This window comes from Piliocolobus tephrosceles, chromosome 19 (genome assembly GCF_002776525.5).
Source record: "Piliocolobus tephrosceles isolate RC106 chromosome 19, ASM277652v3, whole genome shotgun sequence".
In the NCBI taxonomy this organism is placed as follows: Eukaryota; Metazoa; Chordata; class Mammalia; order Primates; family Cercopithecidae; genus Piliocolobus; species Piliocolobus tephrosceles.
Window position 1 is genome coordinate 57,752,513 of NC_045452.1, and position 22,222 is coordinate 57,774,734.

General features: G+C 32.9%; 1 protein-coding gene across 7 annotated transcripts in view; it reads right to left on the bottom strand.

Annotated features, from left to right (window-relative positions):
- Nucleotides 1–22,222, bottom strand: part of NCAM2 (neural cell adhesion molecule 2) — a 506,280-nt gene that overhangs the window by 142,120 nt on the left and 341,938 nt on the right. For 6 of the 7 annotated variants that reach the window (XM_023227524.3, XM_026446625.2, XM_026446624.2 and 3 more), the window contains one exon: nucleotides 17,607–17,757. In XM_023227524.3, the coding sequence (XP_023083292.2) occupies nucleotides 17,607–17,757 (151 nt within the window). Of the gene's footprint in view, nucleotides 1–5,232; nucleotides 5,304–17,606; nucleotides 17,758–22,222 lie in introns of those variants that run through there. The other variant, XM_026446629.1, reaches the window with a different exon arrangement.

The following is a 22,222-nucleotide window of genomic DNA, read 5'->3' on the forward strand; positions in this document are numbered from 1 at the left end:
CAAAGGTGAACACTATTTTAAAACTAAGCACATTACTCTTTTGACCATGTATTTAGCGTAAAAAAACACAATTTTACATTATACCTAGAATGTAATATTTCCCTGTGATCAATGTTTTTCTCTTGCTTTCTAGAATTGCATGCATTTCTTAAACATACAGTCAATGAGTTGTTTTTATAAATTCTTGAAATAATTTGAATAAAGAAAAATATATAACAAACTCAATTCTTGTCTTTAATGTAATCCATTCTAATTAATATATGCTGAATATGTTATTTGTTCTTTTTAAAAGGATGTTCACCAATAGCTACATAAATTTATATTAAAGTGATGTCAAATTAGAATAATACTATGAAATTCACTGGATGTATTGCAATGGTCTCCCTACTGATGTTTCTCCCTTGCTTCTGCCTTTGTACCCCTTTCAGTCTATTCTCAGCTCTGTAGCAAAGGTCATTCTCTTATATTATGATCTGAGAAGATTGCTTGCACCCCTGATCAAAACACTCCAGTGGTCTCTCATCCTTTTTAAAGTCCTCCTTAATATTATAAAGCTCTATATTAGTGCTGTCTAATATAGACAATGGCAATGGGAGCCAACTATGCAATGTTAAATTTTCTAAGAGCCATACTGAAAAAGAAACATAACAATGGTCAAATTAATTGTAATAATATAATGTAAGCCAATATATTTATAGTGGTATAATTTCAACATGTAGTCAATATAAAAAAATAGTAGCCAGGTGGTGCAGTGGCTCACGCCTGTAATCCCAGCACTTTGGGAGGTCAAGGCGGGTGATCACGAGGTCAAGAGATTGAGACCATACTGACCAATATGGTGAAACCCTGTCTCTGATAAAAATACAAAAATTAGCTGGGTGTGGTGGCATGTGACTGTAGTCCCAGCTACTCGGGAGGCTGAGGCAGGAGAATTGCCTGAACCAGGGAGGCGGAGGTTTCAGTGGGCCGAGATCGTGCCACTGCACTCTAGCCTGGCGACAGAGCGAGACTCCGCCTCATAATAATAACAATAGCCATGATACAGAATCAACCTAAGTGTTCACCAATGCATGAATGGATAAAGAAAATGTGAGACATGTACATTATGGAATGTTATTCAGCCATAAAAGAGAATGAAATCTTATCATTTGCAGCAATATAGATGAAACCGGAGGACACTGAGTGAAGTAAGTCAGGCTTAGCTAAAAGGCAATATTCTCACTTATATGTGGGAGCTGAAAAAAACTGATCTCATGGATGAAGAATAGAATGGTGGTTACCAGAGGCTGGAAAGGATACTGGGCAGGGAAGAATGAAGAGAGATTTGTTAATGGGTACAAAATTACAGTTAGATAGGAGGAATAAGATGTAGTGTTTGGTAGCACAAGAGGGCAACTATAGTTAACGATAACTTATTGTATATGTCAAAATAGCTATAAGATTTAGAACGTTCCCGATATGGTTTGGCTGTGTCCCTACCCAAATCTCATCTTGAATTGTAGCTACCAAAATTCCCGCATGTCATGGAAGGGGACTGGTGGGAGGTAACTGAATCATGAGAGTAGGTCTTTCCAGGGTTGCTCTTCTGGATAGTGACTAAGTCTCATAAGATCTGATGCTTTGTTAAAGGGAAGTTCCCGTGCACACACTCTCTTGCCTGCCACCATGTAAGATGACTTCGCGCCTCATTTGCCTTCAGCCGTGATTGTGAGGCCTCCCTGCAGTCATGTGGAACTGTGAGTCGATTACATGTTTTTCCTTTACAAGTTACCCAGTCTCGGATATGTCTTTACTAGCAGCGTGAGAACAGACTCATAGAGTTCTCAACACAAAGAAATGATAGATGTTCGAAGTGATGGATATCCCAGTTACCCAGATTTGATGATTACACATTTTTTGCTTGCACTGGAATGTAACATGGACCCCTTAAATACATAAAACTAATATATATCCATATAAATTAAAAATAAGTAACAACATTAGTGAGATATAGTGAGATATTTTATACTTTTATTTTTTGTTCTAAGATTTCAAAACCTATTGTGTACTTTACACTTACAGCATATCTCAAATAAGCCACTAGATTTGTATTGGGAAAGCCTCTTCGGCCTTTGGATTTTACATAATGTACAACTGAATACGCAGATTCACATACCCAATTTGTTTCAAAATTACTTAAAAGTTTTCCAATAACTAAATTGAGCATCATATTTTAAATTTGAGTTAATTAAAGTAAAACAAAACCAAAATTTCAGTTGCTCAGTTGTACTGGCAGCATTTCCAGTGCTCCAAAGCCACATGTAACAAGTGGCTGCCGGACTGGACGGCACGTCTCTATAACGTCTGGCATCTTGTTGACTTCACGGCCTCATCTTCCCCTCCACTGTGACCCTTGCTCACTCAGCTTCAGCAACATTAGCCTCTGCACTGCCTCTTGAATTTCCAAGAATTGCTCTTGCTTGAATAATCTGCCCTTGTTCCCTCTGCCTGGTATGTTCTTTTCCTACATTTGCAGCTGGTCCCTCTCTTACCATATTTTCTTTATCTATCCAAAATTTCACCCACAGGCATATACGTCTGATATGGATTAAATTGTTCAGCAAAATTCCACTCCAAAAGACCTCCGAATAGAAGGCCAGTGTATTACCCTGACGAACTGCTGTTCGGCTTAGCCACATGACATTTTTGGATGTGATGTGAACAAACACTCTAAATACGTCTTTGTTGTTGGGCTTATTTTCTTGTGCTTCTGCCATCCCCATAAGATGATATCCTCTCTGTAGTCACTGCTTCCTCAGCTTGGTTATACGTGTTACTGGATCCATACCAATGAGTCAAGCACTGCTGTTTGAAGCCAAGCTCCTTATTCAAACCTGGCTTTGATCAGCAGTTTCCAACGTGATAATTATCGTACGACACTGTATTTTGGGGTGTTTATTATGCATAATTATTATGGCAAGCTGACTGATGTGTCTCATTGCACTGTTTTACTTTTTTCTTCCTTAGACTTTCTCACTGCTCCCCACATTATGCATTTTTCTACTTTATTTTTTAAAATCATTGGTTTCTCTTGCCAATGTCCATGAAAGCAGGGATGTTTGTTTGCTTTATTCAATTCTATATACTAAAATCCTAGAAAAGGGCTTGGTGTGTACTATATGGCTGATTCGTATTGTTGAAAATATTTAATTACAACCCTAACCATAGTATGCCTTAATTCATAGATAAGTCTCTTTCACTTTACATAATAGGAAATTGAAACTTGGTAATTTAAATCAATTAACCAATGTTTTAGGATTAGATCCACATGAACAGTGTGAGGCTGAGATCACATCATGCTGAGCCTTTACCGACTTCACTGATTTTTTTTGTCTTGAATATCCTGAAAAATACACTAAGACCTCGTGGCAGATGACTTACTGTCCCCTCACGCTGTGGAAGTTCTGTACTTCTCCTATGTGTGAGGTGCCTTCTCTGGTAAACCCAGAAAGCTCACTGCTATGGACTGAATGCTTGTGTCCTCCCTAAATTCCTGTGTTAAATTCCTAACCCTCAAAGTAATGAATGGTCTTTGGAGTTAGGGCCTTTGGGAAGCAGTTAGGTTTAAGTGAGGTTATGAGGGTGAAACACCTGTGATGGGATTAGTGCCCTTATAAAAAGAGAAAGGGACACCAGATTTGTGTGTGTGTGTGTGTGTGTGTGTATGTGCACCAAGTAAAGGCCATGCCATGTACATGCCAATACATAACCAAAAAGAAGGCCCTTACCAATCACCCAACCCTGCTAGCATCCTAATCTCCAACTTCCAGCCCCTAGATTTGCAGAAATAAATGTTTGTTGTTCAACCCACCCTATCTATGCTATTTTATTATAGCAGCTTGAACTAAGATATTCATTGTCCCACCGAGAACTGGGATTCCTAGGGCAAGGTCTTCATTCCAGAGAAAGGATAGAAAGCAAGGGCAAGGTTCAAGTAGACATCAGTATTTCTGGCTGTTAGCCTTAAACAGATGCCAAGAGGCAGTGATAAATCCAGTTACAAAATATCTATTTGTATTTATTTGTTTGCAGTTTGTTCACGTCTAAGGCTTATCATCTCAAGGATTGAGTATTTCCTAAAGTTTCTTAAAAATTTTCATTACCATTATCTCTGAAATACATTTTAACAAGATCTGATCTGAATCAAATAAAACCTGTCAGAGAGACAAAAATGTTACAAAATGAGGATAACCGATAGTATCTATGTGCGTGAAGAATGTGGCATTTCACATTTTCCCAGGGGGTTCACATAAAGTTTGGGTTAAAAATTTACAGCTTAACAATAAAAGACTTTTCACCTTTCTTTTTTTAATGTTCTGTTCTTTTTATCTTCTGGATGAAGAGATATGCTTTACATTTTTCTCAGTTGCTGTCCTTGAAATTACCATACTGGACATAAAACCTAAATAGTTGCAGGCAGCAGAACCAATTTATGTCTGCAAATGAGCCATCTTCTTTAAAGTTTCATTGGCTTAAATGTGCTATGGCGAGTGTAAAAGTCAGGGTCATAAGACAAGATTTTAATCACAGATATAAAATGTGTGTCTGCTATGACCAAGGAATTTTTCTAATTTCTAAGTGTTTACTGAAATAAGTTTCATTAAACGTTTAAATCATATTCACATCTTATTTACCTCATCCTATACATCTAACCAATCATGCTAGTAAAATCACTGTTATATTGAGAGAATGTATATTCACTGTTATATTGAGAGAATTTGAGTTAAGAATTACTCAATAAAGCACACACCTATTAATTATATGGACAGCATGTAAATAAGTAACATGATTCTGTGTTATGGGATTACTTAATGTAACCATAACCTAGAATGTATCGGATACTGCTAACTCCCTCTTTTATGCCACAGGAGAAAACGCATTTACAAATCACCATTATGTCTAAGGAGAATTAAAGGCAGGTGCAGCAAGCTCAAATAGAAAAAAAAAAAAGTAAATTAAATTTTCTAATATTTCTTAGCATGCATTGTTAGCATGTAACTGTTAAATTAAATGTATACATAAAATAATTAAGTATAATTAATAGTTACTATGTAATGATTACCTAGTTACAAAACTTAATGATATTCTAATTGTAATCAAATGTACTATGTAACCGGTGCTTACTGCATTAAACTGTATATCACATGCCTGTTATCTCCTTTGTTTTAGAAATTGGAACTTTAGTTCAACTCCTGCTTCTTAGTAAAGTAACACCTCTGAAATGTTGAAAATGAACTGGCAGAATGCCAAGAAATCTGCTTAAGCTGAAACACAAAAGAGGTTTTGAGCAAGAAGAGGCTTAATCTTCTAACACCTTAAGTTTAGTGCTATTACAGTAAATGCGGCTTCTATCAAATTATAAATGGTTTGACTCTTTTCTACTCACTCTTAGCAATATTAACCTGTAGTTGCTTGGTTTAGGTGGTATAAGACTGTTCTGGGGTGGGTGGGTGGGTGGGTGGGTGTGTGTGTGTGTGTGTGTGTTTAACATTGTGTAATGTCTTTGTAATTTTTTGTCTCTATACAACTTTGATGGCAATGATGCATAACAAAACTATTCTGAACTTTACTAATAGGAAAATACTTATTTACAATAGCTTTTTGCAGCCTTTCATATAAGGTACTAAGAGGTTTATTACTACTATGAATTTGTTGCTAAATAAAATATTTAATTACAAATCAGGCTTCAACTGCCAAAAAATATACTTATTAGACAACTTCTGCATATATCATGGGCAATTGATTGCAATATACGACTAAAAATGTGTCATAATCTTCACATAAGGAGAATTAAGATTTAATAAATAGTGGTGGCATAACTGTAAAACAAAAAACAAGTTTCAACTTTCATAATACAATCATACAGGTTTACAAGAAGTGTAACTAAAAGAGAGGACAGGCTAAATTTTAAATTACAATCATGGTAACATATTCCAAATGGTCATTTAACCCAATACCCCACTAAATGTAGAAATATATCTTGTGATATTTTCTCTATTTCTATTACAAAAAATAAAACCTCAACTGTAGCAACTAATGAAATTAATATTAAGAATTATGTTACTTTCTACTTTCTAGTATACTTTCTAGTATACTAGTATACTAGTATTCATCAATCTTTCACTAGCATATTTATATAATTTACCATAACTGAATTTTCTATCATCATATTCATCTACTTTAAACATTATTTACTACATGATTTGGTCTTTTAATTAATTATAAGTCACTTAGAAGGTAATAATCTTGTATCTGTACAATAGTGAAGAGGTTAGGCAAATATACGAGCAAATCAGTACCATGCTAAAGTTAAAAATGTATTCTTAAATGTAGCAAAAGTTTGGAAAAGTGAGGTAGATTTCCAATATATTTGGTATTTTCCTGGAATTCATTAGTAACTTTGTGAAAAATAATAAATTTTCATGAATGTATGTAAAGAAATACTGTAAGAATTCGGATTAATCAAAAAGGCTGCTAGAGACTCACAAGTAATTTATAACAAACATGGAAGATGTTAATAACCAGACAGTCTAAATACGGCATTCATCAAGCATAGGTTAGATCCATAAGAAAAAAAAAAAAAAACCTTTCAATAGAAATAAAAAATAAAATATGTAAATAGAATCCATGATAAAATTTGAGAATTTGTTTAGTGATCTTAAAAATTTTCTTTTGCTTTATGTGAAATTCATTCTATATGAGTAGAAATAACATTTTATAGTTAAAGGATACTATTCAAGACTTTAAACATGTAACTCTAAATTCAGCTAAAGTTATAATATCTTTCAAATTAAAATTTAAAATACTTATATATCTACCAGTAAACTTATTACAGTTTTCATGAAGTTTTTGTCTATATGTAAACATGTCAACAAACACCAGGCTAATGAAGAAAATATTAAACAAAATTGACTGTCCAAAGGACTGATACACTGACAGAAAGAATAGATACTTAAACATTTTCTAAAATTTTGTAGTTTAAACATCTTACATTACAAAAATAATGTTTCTGAGAATATATGATGTAAAATACTCTAACCAATTTGAATAATAAATTTTATAAAAGAAAAATAATAAAAATACTGCTGAAAAGTGAAACTAAAACATGTAGGTTATTGGTTAGACATACCAAATATATTTATGCTTTAAAGTTTTATTAGAAGTAGAATATATAAAGATTTCTCATTATATAATGGAAGTTGAAACCCAAGATGGTGTATCTTCACTACTAATAAGAATTTAGAACTCTGAAAATAATATGAAATAAATTTAAAAAACAACTATCCAAGGGTTCTTAAGAGGAAAAAGGCCGGGTGCGGTGGCTCAAGCCTGTAATCCCAGCATTTTGGGAGGCCGAGACGGGCGGATCACGAGGTCAGGAGATCGAGACCATCCTGGCTAACATGGTGAAACCCCGTCTCTACTAAAAAATACAAAAAAACTAGCCGGGCGAGGTGGTGGGCGCCTGTAGTCCCAGCTACTCAGGAGGCTGAGGCAGGAGAATGGCCTAAACCCGGGAGGCGGAGCTTGCAGCGAGCTGAGATCCAGCCACTGCACTCCAGCCTGGGCCACAGAGAGAGACTCCGTCTCAAAAAAAAAAAAAAGAGGAAAAAAAAAATCAGGAAGATTGTGATGGGAAATGAAAACTAGTTTCCATTTTTTTTCTTTATTTTTCTCTCAAGACTTTTCCCAGAGGACAAGCCCTAGTTGAGGAGGTTCAAAGTGATCGCGGTAACTAAAACTTGTCCAGAAGGACAGAGTATCTTGGAAAGAAGCATGCATCATGTCGGAGAGTGTGAGGGTAATCTCGGAGAGCAGTCAGAGAGGGTATGTCAAAATTCTGAGTATAAACCCACAGAAATTTCAGTCTATGCCCTAGCTCTGCATGCACAAGCCAGCATAGCAAAAGCTTCAAGAAATCACTTGAGGTTTTGAGTCACTGCTGACAGGATGGAACACAGAACTTAGAGGTGATTAACTGCTTGAAAAATAAAATCCCCAGATATTTATCTAAAGATGCAGAGAATGCACAACATAATACTTACAATATCCAGGACACGATTCAGTATTTTTTGACAATCAGAACAGTGAGGTCAATTGTAAAGGAAAAATACAACGAACATATGCAAATGCTAAAATGATCTAGATGTTGAATTTATCAGATAGTAGATTTTAGAGCAACTATTTTAGAGCAGCTCTGCTTATCATTTATGAGGTGAAGAAAATGTATATATTCTAAAATAGATAAAACAAAATGGATAAAACTATAGGACTTCTCAGTAAAAAGAAAGAATAAAATGGAGCAAATTGAAATATTGGAACTAAAAAAAATAATAATATCTGGGCCAGTCACAGTGGCTCCCGCCTGAATCCCAACTCTTTGGGAGGCCGAGGCAGGTGGATCATGAGGCCAGGAGTTTGAGACCAGCCTGGCCAACATAGTGAAACCCCGTCTCTACTAAATCTACAAAAAAAAAAAAAAAAAAAAAAAATTAGCCGGGCATGGTGGCATGCACCTGTAATCCCAGTTACTCGGAAGGTTGGGGGAGGAGAATCGCTTGAACCCAGGAGGCGAAGGTTGCAGTGAGCGGAGATCACGCCATTGCATTCCAGCCTGGGCGACAGAGCAAGACTCCATCTTAAAAATAAATAAATAAATAATAATAATAAAAATATCTGAAATAAAACAAAAAATTCACTATTGACTCAACAGCAGAAATGAGATGGTGGAGTAAAGAATCAGTTAATTTGAAGAGGAAATAAGAGAACATTACCTAATTGGAAGGGCAGTGAGAAATGAGATAGATAAAACTGACAAGTATCTTATGAGCGTGTGAAACAATTTCAAAGGGTATGACATATGTATAAGTAAAGTCCCAGAGACGAGTAAGAGATTATACACACACACAGAAATTGAAGAAATAGTGGCCAGAAAGAAACCGTGGCTCAAGTATGTTGACAAATATAAATCCCCACATTCCAGAAGCTCAGTACAGTCCAAATAAGAAAATTCAAACAAGCAACACTTAGACTCATTCTAATCAAACTGAAATAACAAAGGTAAAGAAAATAGCTTTAAAGCAGTTAGATAAAATAATACATGGCGCATGAAGGAACAATGAGTCAATTTATATGGTTTTCTCTTTGCAAACATAGGAGACTACTTCCTGTGTCCAAGCGTTCTCATTGTTCAATTCCCACCTATGAGTGGGAACATCAACATGGCACATGTATACCTATGTAACAAACCTGCACGTGTGCACATGTACCCTAGAACTTAAAGTATTTTATATATTTTTTTTTCATATATATATATATATATTCATATATATATAACAGACATAGGAGACTAGAATATAGTGAAACCCCAAGCTTAAAGAAATGTCCACATAGAATTCTCAAGAGCAAAGAAAAACAATCCTTCAGAAATAGGAAGGAAGAGGTGTAGTGGACATTTGAGGAAAGATAAATAAATAGAATTTATCTCCAGCAAATCTGCTCTAAAAGAAATGGAGAAGAAACTTTCTCAGATGAAAAACATAAATTGGGATCTTCAAAAATGAAGGGAGAACAAAGAAACCACATATGATGAATACATATAAAATATTTTTTCTCTTTAGTTCTTTAAACTATTTGTAACTACTTAAAAGAAAAATTATCATAATTCCTGATGGGAGTTTCAGTGATTTTAGATGTAACGCATGACGTCAAAAAGAAAACTAGATAAGGTGTGCGTAAGGAATCCATATGGTTGCAATGTTTCACATTTTATGTAAAGTGTCAAAATATGAACTCAAGTCTATTTCAAGGAGACTCTCAAAATGTAGGTTTGTATTTTATAATTCCTATAGAATCATCTAAAACAAAACAAAAACCACAAATATTGCCAATATATAAATTAAAATAAAATACTAAAACTTTGAATAATTCAATAGAAGGCAGAAAAATGGGCACAGAATGTGAAAAAACATAGGAATAAAACAGAAGATAAATAAAAATTGTAGGCCTCAATGAAAGAGTATCAACAATGGGATTAAATGTAATAGACCAGTGGATGGCAAACCAGTGGATGGCAAATTATAGCCCATGGCAAAGTCTTGCCCAAGGGCTTCTTTTATATGTGGCTTAGAGATGAGGATGGTCTTTACTTTTTTCGTGGTTTACAAGAGAAAAAAAAATATGGCAGAGACTGTATGTAGCCCAGAAAAAGTAAAATATTTATTCCCTGATCCTGTTAATTACTGACTGCTTGTTTAAACACTCCAATTATAAGGTAGATTTACAGTCAATGAGAAAGCAATATTCTATCATATGCTGCCTAAAACGACATATTTTAACTTCACATAAAAATGCAGATAGGTTAAAAGTAAAGGAATGGCAAATGTTATACAAACAAAAAGCATAAGAGGGCTAGCGCAGATATTTGATTATTAGCTAAGATATGTCAAGTGAGAGATCAGCAGAGAAAAAGAGATATTTTATTCCAATAAAAGGGGAAATTCATAAAGACACAAACAGGAGGGAGAATAATGACCTCCCAAAGATACTAATATCTTTACCTTCAGAAACTGCAAACATATTACCAGCTATGACTAAAGTAAAGATGTTGACATGAGAAGGTTATCTTGAATTATCCAAGTGGATGCAATTAATTGCAAGAAAGTCTGAGGCAGAGATGGACTTGTGAAGGAGAAAACAGAGTCAGAGTGATACGATGTGAGAAAGACGAGATCTGCCACTGCAGGCTCTGAGGATGGAAGGAATCCATGAGTCAAGGAATGTGGGCAGCCTCTGAGAAGCTGAACTAAAGCAAGATAACAGAATTCTGGAGCTTCCACAAGGGAACACAGCCCAACCCACACTTGATTTTAGCCCAGTGAGAATCATTTCAGACCTCTGACTTCCAAAATGGTTAAGACAGTAAGTTTGTTTTGTTATAAAACTAAGTCTTTTGTAATTGATTACAGCAGCAACAGGAAAGTAACACAACACACAAAGTATAAATGTGTGTGTACCTCATTGTAAGCCTCAAAATACATAATGCAAAGATCAACAAAAGAGAGAAAAAACAGTTCGCAGTCGTGGTAGAAGAAGATTTTAATACCTCTTAATGTGATAGAAGAGCTATATTCAAAATTTAGTAAGGACAGAAGTTTAAAACAATGCTGTGATGGTTAATACTGAGTGTCAACTTGATTGGATTGAAGGATGCAAAGTATTGATCTTGGGTGTGTCTGCGAGGGTGTTGCCAAAGGAGGTTAACATTTGAGTCAGTGGACTGGGAGAGGCAGACCCACCCTTAATCTGGGTGGGCACCATCTAATCAGCTGCCAGTATGGCCAGAATATAAAGCAGGCAGAAAAACATGAAAATAATAGACTGGCCTAGCCCCCCAGCCTACATCTTTCTTCCATGCTGGATGCCTCCTGTCCTCGAACATTGGACTCCAAGTTCTTCAGCTATGGAACTCGGACTGGCTTTCTTGGTCCTCAGCCTGCAGATGGCTTATTGTGGCACACTGTGATGGTATGAGTTAATATTCCTTAATAAACTCATATATATATGAATTTATTATATATATAAAATTCTGTAATACATTGTATATATAATTTATATAATATATAATCATATATATAATTATATGGACTATATGGAATATATAATTTATATAATTATATAATATATATATTACATATTATATAATTTATATAATATATAATCACACATAAATTATATATTTTATATATAAATATATATAAATTATATATGAAAATTATATATAGTATATATAATAAAATATATATTATATAAAATATATATTATATAAAATATGTACTATATATAATATATAAATATATAAATTTATATATAAATATAAATTATATATAAATATAATATATAATAATATATAAATATAATATATAATCATATATAAATTATATGTTTTATATATAAATATATAAATTATATATGAAAATTATATATAAATATATAGTATATATAATAAAATATATAAATTATATAGTATATAAAATATATATTATATATAAAATATATACATAAAACATATATAAATATATACAACATTCTGTCCTTCTGAGGAACCCTGACTAGTACAAATACCATAATTTACCTTTATCTAACTGACATTAAAATACAACTACAGAATATATGTACTTTTCAAGTACAATTGTCTATTCACGAAATAGTATGGTTGGATATAAATCAGTTCTTAATACACATAAAAATAAAAAATACAGTGCTTTCTGAGCACAACTGAACTAAATTAGAGCTCAATAACAGCAAAATATCAAGGAAAAATCCAAATATCGGAAAGTTAAACAGATTCTTATACACAGCTATGAGCCAAAGATGAAATTAAAAGGAAAATCATACTTTTAATTGAATCATAACAAAAATGGAACATACTACAATACTGGGGGATTCAGTTAAAGCACTGCTTAGTGAAAATTTGGAGTTATGTGATTCTATTAGAAAATAAGAATTATCTAAAATACATACACTAAGATTCCACCTAAAAAAATCTATGACAAGTGAAAGGTGAATTCAAAATACATAGAAGAAAGGAAATAATGAAGATAAAGCCAGAATCATCAAACTGGAAAACAGACGGATTACAGAAAATATGAATTAACAAAATGGAAAACTAATACTCTGAAATAATCAACAATTTTGTCAAACTCTTAGCTAGAAAAAGAAAAGTCCTTTCTATTAACTAGTGCTTGATCAACTAGACATAAACATGGAAAAACAATGAATACCTACTCCACAAAAATGAACTCAAAATGAATCACAGCCCTAAGGTAAAACCATAATCTACAAAACTTTTAAAAAGAAAGCATAGACATAAATTGTCATGGCCTTAAATTAAACAATAATTTTTCAGAAAGAACACTAATAGTATAACATGTAAAAGTCCAGTTTGATAAATTTAATAAACTAGACTACAGCAAAATTATAATTCTTTGCTTTTGAAAATTCGAACTTAAGAAATCAAAGAAAAATGTTTATTCCAGAGAATAGTACTTATATATCCACACAATCTTCAAAAATCTTCACAGAGGTTTTTTGTCATAGTAGTCCATAACTAAAAACACATAAAATGTCCATCAATAGGTACTAGATAAATAAACTCTGTTATATCTGTATGATGTAATAACAGGAACAAGTAGTATAAATTATTGATGAACAAATCCACATGCCAATGTCTGCCAACTGTGAAAGCTCAGCAGAGACAATTCAAATAATGTGAGAAAATATTTGCAAACCACACATCTGATAAAGGGTTAATATCTGAAATATACAAAGAACTCAAACAAATCAATATCAAGAAAACAACCTGATTTTAAAATGGGCAAATTATCTTTAACTGATATTTCTCAAAAGAAGACATACAAATGGCCGGCAAGTACATAAAAAAGTGCCCAGCATCACTACTCATTAGGGGAATGCAAATTAAAACCACAGTGAGAAATCACTTCATGAGAATGGCTTTATTGAAGGAGATGAACAATAACAAGTATTGAAGAGGAAGTAGATAAAAAGGAACACTGTTGTTGGGAATGTAAATTAGCATGGCCATCATAGAAAATGGTATAAAAGTTCCTCCCAAAAAGAAAATGAGAACCACTGTATAATTCAGGAATCCTTTGTCTGGGTTCATTCCCAAAGGAAAAGAAATCTGTACCTGGTAGAGGTACCTGCAGTCCCATGTTCATGACAGTATTATTCACAACAGCCTAGATATGGAATCAACCTAAACGTCCATCAGTGAATGAAAGGATAGAGGAAATGTGGTATAGATACAGAGTGAAATACTATTGAGCATATAAAAAATGATACATCTTGTCATTTGCACAACATGGATGAATCTGGAGGACATCGTGTTTACTGAAATAAGCCAGACACAGAGAGACAACTACCTCATAATCTTCCTTAACTGTGGAAGCTTATCAAGTTTAACTCACAGAAACAGAGAGTAAAATTATGTCAGCAGAGGCTGGGGTGGGTGCACGGGGAGGAAGGAAATGGGGTGTTATTGATCAAAGGGTAGACAGGCAGATAGACAGGAGAAATAGGTTTTGAGAGTTATTGCACAGCTGGATCACTACAGTCAATAATAATGTGCTTTTCAAAGTAACTAAGAGTAAATTGTAAATGTCTCACCATAAAAATAATAGGTAGGTGAGGTCATGGATATGTTAATGAGCTTAAGTGAATCATTTAACACTACATACATATAACAAAAATCACATTGTACCCCATAAATGTACGCAATCATTGTTTGTCAATCAAAAATAATGTTAATGTTATATTTTTAAAAGCATCACTTTTGTACACCTTAAATATATATAATTCTTATTTGTCAACTATTCCTAAATAAAAGTAAATAAGTATATTTCAAAAACAAGAAAATAAATTAAAAATAATACTGCATAATTCCATGTATATACATTCTTACATGTAAATGTTAACTAAATTACAGTGATCAAAAGTAGGTAAATAGATGCCTAGGGATAAGTGTAAAAAGGAGGGACAGATTTTAAAGTGACTTGAGAAAATTCTTGAGGGTGGTGTAAATGTTTATCTTGAAGATTATGATAGATTTGGTGGTGTATACACAGGTCAAAACTCATCATATTTTACATGATATATGGGCTTTTATTGTACTTAAATATATTTGAATAATGTCTTAAAACAGATGATATTTCTTTTCCTAATTATCCCCACTCAAGTAGAATAAATTTAAATGTTTCATTTTGGAAAAATAATCAAGTGTTATCAGAGCCATTCAACTCATTTTCAACAATATTTGCAGAAAAATAACGTTTAGGGAAAACAAAAAGTAGTTACATTTAAACGATAGTTTAATAGTAGGAAAAATATTTTTTTTCAAAGTATATTAACCTAGTTACCCTCTGATTAACATGGTGGCAATAATAATCTCAGCGGATACTCAAAGAATTCTCAAAACATCCTTTTACAAATCAAGACCTTTCATCCCTGTTTAAAAAAGATAAACTAAACTACATAATTTTCTGGTGAGCTTAAGTCTACACATTTACCTCAGAATAATTAAGCAGAAACATAAATCAATATTTAAACCTATAAAGAAGGAATGCAATGTGATCTAAAGCAACTTGTACTTTGTTAGAAATCAGTCCTTGAAAAATAAAGTATCTAATGTACTTTTTTGTGTTAGTTATTAATTCATAGTATGAATAGATTACAAGAGCAAATAATTCAAATTGTAATATATAGTTGTTTGTTTATACCATTATTTTCTACCCAGCTAAAAGCAATAACGAAAAATCTCTCATAATTATATATCAGCATTTTACATTATCTTGATATTTTCTTCATTCTCACTTTGAAATCTAAATACATGCTGCGGTTTAATTTAAACTCCAGTTGATGGCAGATTTCTAATAAAGGCGGAGCTATGTTTTATTCATCTTGGTGTCCATTATCACTGAGCACAAAACCTGAAGCTTAATGTGGACCTAGTATGGTTTTTAAAACTGTTTTCAATCAAGTTTTACAACATAAATGTATATAAATTATAATCTTAGTTTAGGTTTTCATTTGTTTTATACAAATACCTATGCTGTCATGCATGGACAATAATTCAGAAATCCCAGGGCATCTTTAGAGAATGTGGATACGCTTGAATAAAAGTATCTTTAAATGCTTGAGTATAAATAGCTCCCAAGAGTCTCTTCTTTAAACCCTTTTATTTTATAACTAAGTAAATTGAGGACCCAGGGACACATAACACACTATTAATTAGCATAACAGCTAGTCCTATTATTCTGATACTAGCATATCTTATATGAGCCACTCTGCCTTACTGTGCTTTGGAAATATCAACAGTGCTCATTTCTCATAAACTCCACTTTTCTGTGTACCTGCAACAGAGATTTAGTACTAATCCTATGATATATCAAATGTTTTAAAATATAAACGAAATGCAAAGAAGAAAAGCCCTAAATATAGTTTCATTAAGATAATGTGTTGCCTAGGACTTTTGCAGGACAGTGGAAGAGGCCAGGAGGTCTCATATAAATCATATCTTGGCATTCTTAAGGTTTTCTTTTATTCATTTAGATTCATAATTTTAAAAAATCATAAAGTAAATTTTGGGTTAAAAATATAAATTTTAATGAAAAATATAACAAATGTACTGTAAATGTGTAAAGCATTTATAATTTGCTAATGATGTTGTTGATCTGAAAAAGAAATATACTGCAATAATGGGAAAAAAGCAGAAAAAACTATTAGGGGAAAAAGCTAAATAAGTTATTGGCATCACTTCCTCCTTTGTGTGTTCTCAATATTATCAATGCTTTCCGTTTTTCTGTTTTTTAGAAAGTGTGATGGAGATAAAGTGGCTTTCTTAGAAGCTGCCTAATATGAGCAAATGAAGTCAGTAATTTGTGTCAGAATGAAGTTGCCTTCTATTGTTGACTACCTTTCATAATCCTTTTTTCCTTTAGAAGTTTCTGATTGGTTTTTCCGTGAATTTCTTGACAAGCACAGTCTATAAAAATGTAAAATAATATGGATAACTTATGTGTATTCTTGAGAAAATATTTTCTTTCTGAAAGCATTCTTGATAAGAGAATGCATCTTGTTTCACAGTTACCATTGCATTCTATCAATATTAATGTACTAGACATGCTCCAATAGAAATACTTTGTCAATAAGAATATCTCATACATTCCACTAAGAACAGCTATGTCCTTTCAAGCATCAGAGACTTTCCAATATTGATGCTTCATAAATATTTATTGAGAACGATGTTAAGTTTCTTCCTTTTTAAATAGCATGTATACCAAATTATTTTTAAATTCCATGCAGTGACCAGAGGGGTTTTGTGAAAGCTTGACTTACATTAGCCCTCCCATTTCCCAAATCTCACATAGTTATATACATTTTTAAATTTATTTTAAAAACTATCCTCGTCATGGTCCTTTCTTCCAGACAGAAAATAAACACTATTTTGATAAGATATCATATTAGTACATTTCACTGCATTTAAAATACTAAAGTTTCTGAAAATGTAAAATAGCGTAACAATTTGAATAAGATATGTAAACACTACATATCTGAGAGATAATCATAAATATTATAAAGAAATAAAAAATCTAAAGTGATATTGACCAATTACTGATAATTAATATTTTTCAGTTTATATTGTGTTTTGAGTTCAAAGTTGCAAAAAAAGAAAGTCACCATTTTCAGAAAAAGCAGTATCAAAATGATGAAATACACAGTACTGTGGAATGTCTCGTAATATCCACTAGATGTCTCCAATAACTGACTGAATGATTTTACCATATTTTCTCTAAAGCTATGCATTAAATACTGAAACATGAACTACATATTTTGGTTTTCCTCTAAAAATCATATTTTAGATATGCATTAAAGCTATGCATTAAATACTGAAACATGAACTATATATATTTTGGTTTTCCTCTAAAAATCATATTTTTTCAAAGCACACAAAGTTCTTTTAATGAAAATACAAAAGGAAAGCAACTTACATTCAATATCAAGGTACATGCTCTTTTGGTGCCCTCCAATTCTACTTGCAGCTTCACAGTCATATCTTCCTGAATCTGACAACTTCACATCTTTAATATGCAGTGACGAGCTTCCATGCTGCCCTTTGACTTCGATACGGCCGTCTGGGCTCTGTTTACATCGATTGAGGAAAAATAAAGATTTTATGCTTGTATGTGCAAAATGGTGACCAAACATATAACATTATGTTACTTCCTATGTTTCTCTGGCAAAAAGAAAAAAGAAATCATTCCTGATGTAGAAAGTATTTCTTGTATAGCTAAGAAAAAGTTTTTTTAAAAAGCACACTTTTTACATTCTCATAGCTTCATGAAGGTTTCATGTACCCTGGCTGTGTAATGATAAAAAGCATTTCAGTGACTCCAAATAAAGACCACTCACTCAGCTTGATGCTTAAAGACCTCTCATGTGGTATCACCTTTCTGTCCAAGCGCACTTTACAATTTAGATGTCATCAATTCCAATTATTTTGAATTACTTGTACTCTCCACAATATCCTGTGCTTTGAATAAATACTCTTCACAGATCTGTTTTACAGTTTTCCCCTTTTTTTCTCTCTGTATTTACACGGCAACATCCTACTTTCCTTTGAGTTACTGGCAAATTTTCATATTATATTAAAAATAGTTCCTGATTGCCTAAATAAATAATTATGACTTATTTGAACTATATACTTCTCTTGGAATAAACTGCTTTTACTAAAGTCTTGTTGGATCTTCAGATTTCATCCCATAGTGTGATAGTATAGTTGAACAAATGTGAGAAAATATTTATGGTACTTCATGTAAAAGTCATTTAAACTTCTAGGACAGAAACATTATATTCTAATATTTTTAGAAAGCAAAGTATGTTGTAGTAAAATTTACATGCAGTTTCATAAAGAAAATGTACTCCTGCAGCTATTATTTACTATGGGTTAAACATTTGTACTTAATTAACTTTATTGGAATATAACAACGAAATACATTATTAACAATGCAAAGCAAATTAATAATTTTTATAAAGAAAATGTAATTATTTCACAGTATTGAAAAGTAAATTTTAAAGTTACATGATCTTCACTTGAAAACAAACATGTTCTCTTGTAATTACCTGTTATACATGATAAGGTTTTGACTTGTGAAAAATTGCTGGTGTATATAGATGTTATCAGTACAAATGTTGGCATTTAAAAGTTATTATCAATATACCTGAAATTATTAACTTAAATTCTGGAAAAACAGGCACTTTGCCCAAGTGTGTGATTCCTAGGAAAATTAGAAGCCATTCTCAGAATCATCATTGGCTCTGTGATGATGCACAATATGCATTTGAGTCAAATACTTGCACTAAAAGTCCAGGGTCATTTTTTTTTCCCCCATTTCTGACATTCTAAAGGACATGTCTCTCTTTGTGCTACAGAAACACATTACAAATATCAGAAAGAAAATTCATTTATATCTTGGCTCTGATTCAACACCTACTGAAGATTCATTTAAGGCATCTGATCCCTGATTGAGACAGGTTAATGGGCATTTTAGCTGTCTATCTAGTATTTCCAGGTTCTATCACTGAATTAAGTAAGATGATTAGAAAGAAAAGTGTCTCACTGTACATTATTATTCCATCCTTTACAAAAATGCACTCTCTGAAATTTGATTTGATGTTATGTTCTTTGCCTTTCTAGAAGGTCAATTTAAGAACCACTTACTTAAATGGTATTTCAATATTTTAAAAATATGATTATTTTTAGAGTTTATTGTCCTTTCAAAAATCCCTCAATCAAATATCTATGTGATAACCACTTCTTGAATTTATTTCCAACATAAAGTTTTTGTTGACTATTTTAATTGTCAAACAATTGAAATTATAAAATGTGTCATGTTTATAGGTTATTTTTTGTGACCTCACCTGACTAGACATTTATTGCCAAATTTAGAATCTGATTATAGCTCACAGCATATTTGAGGTGGCCAGTATTACAGAACTTTCTTTTCTTTCCACTGTGTCATGGAACAGTTTTAGAACCATTAGCTCCTTTGGGCTTTTGGGAGATTGATGGATCATGTCACTTAACTATTCAACAATTATTTTGTGTCAGTGTGTGTGTGTGTGTGTGTCTGTCTGTGTGCGTGCGCACATGCATTTTACAATAAGCAGCCAGGCACTGGAATGCAGTGCTGAGTAAACTGTAATAGTTTATATCCTTGGTGGCATTAAAGTTAAACAAATAAGATAGATACTAATTTTACAGTACAATACAAATAAATGTGAAAAGTACCATGTAGGCAAACTGTATCTTTCTAGGAGTAAGTGGAGGAATGGGGTAGGTATGTTTCCTGACAAACCAGAGTGTGGATTGTGATCTGTAAATAGTGAAAGAAGGGTGGTGTTGAGGAAAGAATTCCAGGCAGATGCCCTAAGAGGACATAAGAAAGAAGTGAGAGAAGCAAGAATATGCACAGAAGAGAGTGGGGTCATGCGGTTCTCCTGATGATGGACAGATATATAGGGACCACAGGCAGAACCCAAGATCAATGCAGATCCACAAAAGAATATGCACCCCAGGTGGACCCCTGCTTTAGATATTCTGTTTGCCTCATTTCTAATGACATTATTTCTCTGTTGAGTAAGTAAACTGAACTTCAAATACTCTGAGGTAAAGACAATGCATAACTGCTAAATATGTAGACAGAAAAACCAACACTCTCCAAAGGTTATTAGAATTAATTTATCCAAACTACCTTCTAAAAATTATTTTAATATTACATCACATCCACCAGTTTCTACAGTCATACTAAGAATTTTAAACAGAAATACTGTTTTCCCTCCCTATAAGATTCTTCTATTTACTACTAGCAATAATGATATTTCCTCTGGGTTTGCTCCTAGCTTTCTAATCTTATTCTTATTTCAATTTCATGAGCTGACCTCTTGTATAATTACCCTTTCTCCTAGCAGTGTAAATGATGTCAGAAAGATAAATATATGCAATCAAAGTTCTTCACTTTGGTAGTTTCCTTATTAGGTCCTGGTGTCTTCCTCTTTTCTTTGATAATGAAATCAAAAATTTATTCAACAAATAGGAATTGAATGTAATAATGATAAAAGGCAATACATACATATGACAAATTATACTTGTCAGACAACATCCAAAAAGCTTTACATTTATTAGTTTATTTAATCTCCTGATATCACGATGAGGTTGAGGCTAGTATCTCCATTTTAAGATTAGGAAATTGAGACACAGAAATATTCAATAACTAGCCCACGTCCCACAGCTTATAAGCTTTAGCAGCTGAATGCCCAGGTTGTCTGGCCCCGGAGTTCATGTTTAATTATTTTTGATATATGATTTACCACCTGAGTAACAACTGTGAGGCTGAACTATGTATGTACCGCAACTATGTAATAGACACTTTGCTGGGTTCTGGGGCTAGAAACATGCTTGCATCCAAATTGAAAAGTGGACATTTTTGCCTACTAAATGTGTTTATTTCATTAGTGGTTTTTGTAACTTCTATTTTTAAAATATGTTATTCAATTTAAAATGAGGATTTTAAACACCAAAACATGCCAGTAAGATATTTTAAACATGTGATGGCATGTACAATATTTGGTTTCAAAAATTAGACATAAAACATTTATTTTTGATGCTTTAATGGGAATCAATAAAGTAGCATGTTTACTTTTACATATCTAAAAAAGAAAAATGGATAAGAAAAGCAAAGCCCTTGGTCTCTCAGCTCATAAAGATCAGAGGAAAAATTTACAAATTATAATGCATGCTGATATAGATGACATTCAGAAAGGAAACCTAATTTGGTAGACAAATGTGAGGAAGAGTTTCTTGTAGGTACTTCTGTCAAATGGAAGGACAAGTCATAATGATAAGTCAAGAACTGTACTGGCTATGGAATTTTAAAGGTCAACTGCAAAATTAAACCTGGGGGTTTCTATTCAAAATCTATTAAAATGTCAAGATGATGACCGCAGCATATTAGCCTAAACTTGGGGTCCTTCAGAGTGTGGAACCTGTGCAGTTGCACAGGTTGTACCCCTCCAAAGTCAGTCCTCACCAAGAAAAAAGTAAGAAAAGTAGGATTAAAATGGGAACTATGTGGGCTTAAACTTGAAGGGAAAAAAATGCTGTATTGAAAGAGTTTAAAGGAGCTCACTGGAGCTATCAAATTAAATAAGAAGTGGAAGGGGTAAGATATGAAAGAGTTAGAGAAACAAACCAGACTACAATAAGAAGTACCAAAGCCAAAGAAAGACCAATAAGATCAAGAGAAGATGCTGAAAATCATTAGCCATCAAGGACATTTAAATCAAAACCGTGATACTACTTTGCATTCACTGGAGTGGCTATGATGAAAAAGGCAGATAGTAACACATGTTGGCCAGGATGTGAAGAAATTGGCACGCTCAAGCACTGTGAGTGGGAATGTAAAATGGTGCAGATGTTTTGGATAAAATATTTGACGGTTCCTCCAAATGTTTTTTTTTTCTTTCACTTTCTTTTTCTTTTTTTTTTCTTTTTATTTTTATTATACTTTAAGTTCTAGGGTACATGTGCATAACGTGCAGGTTTGTT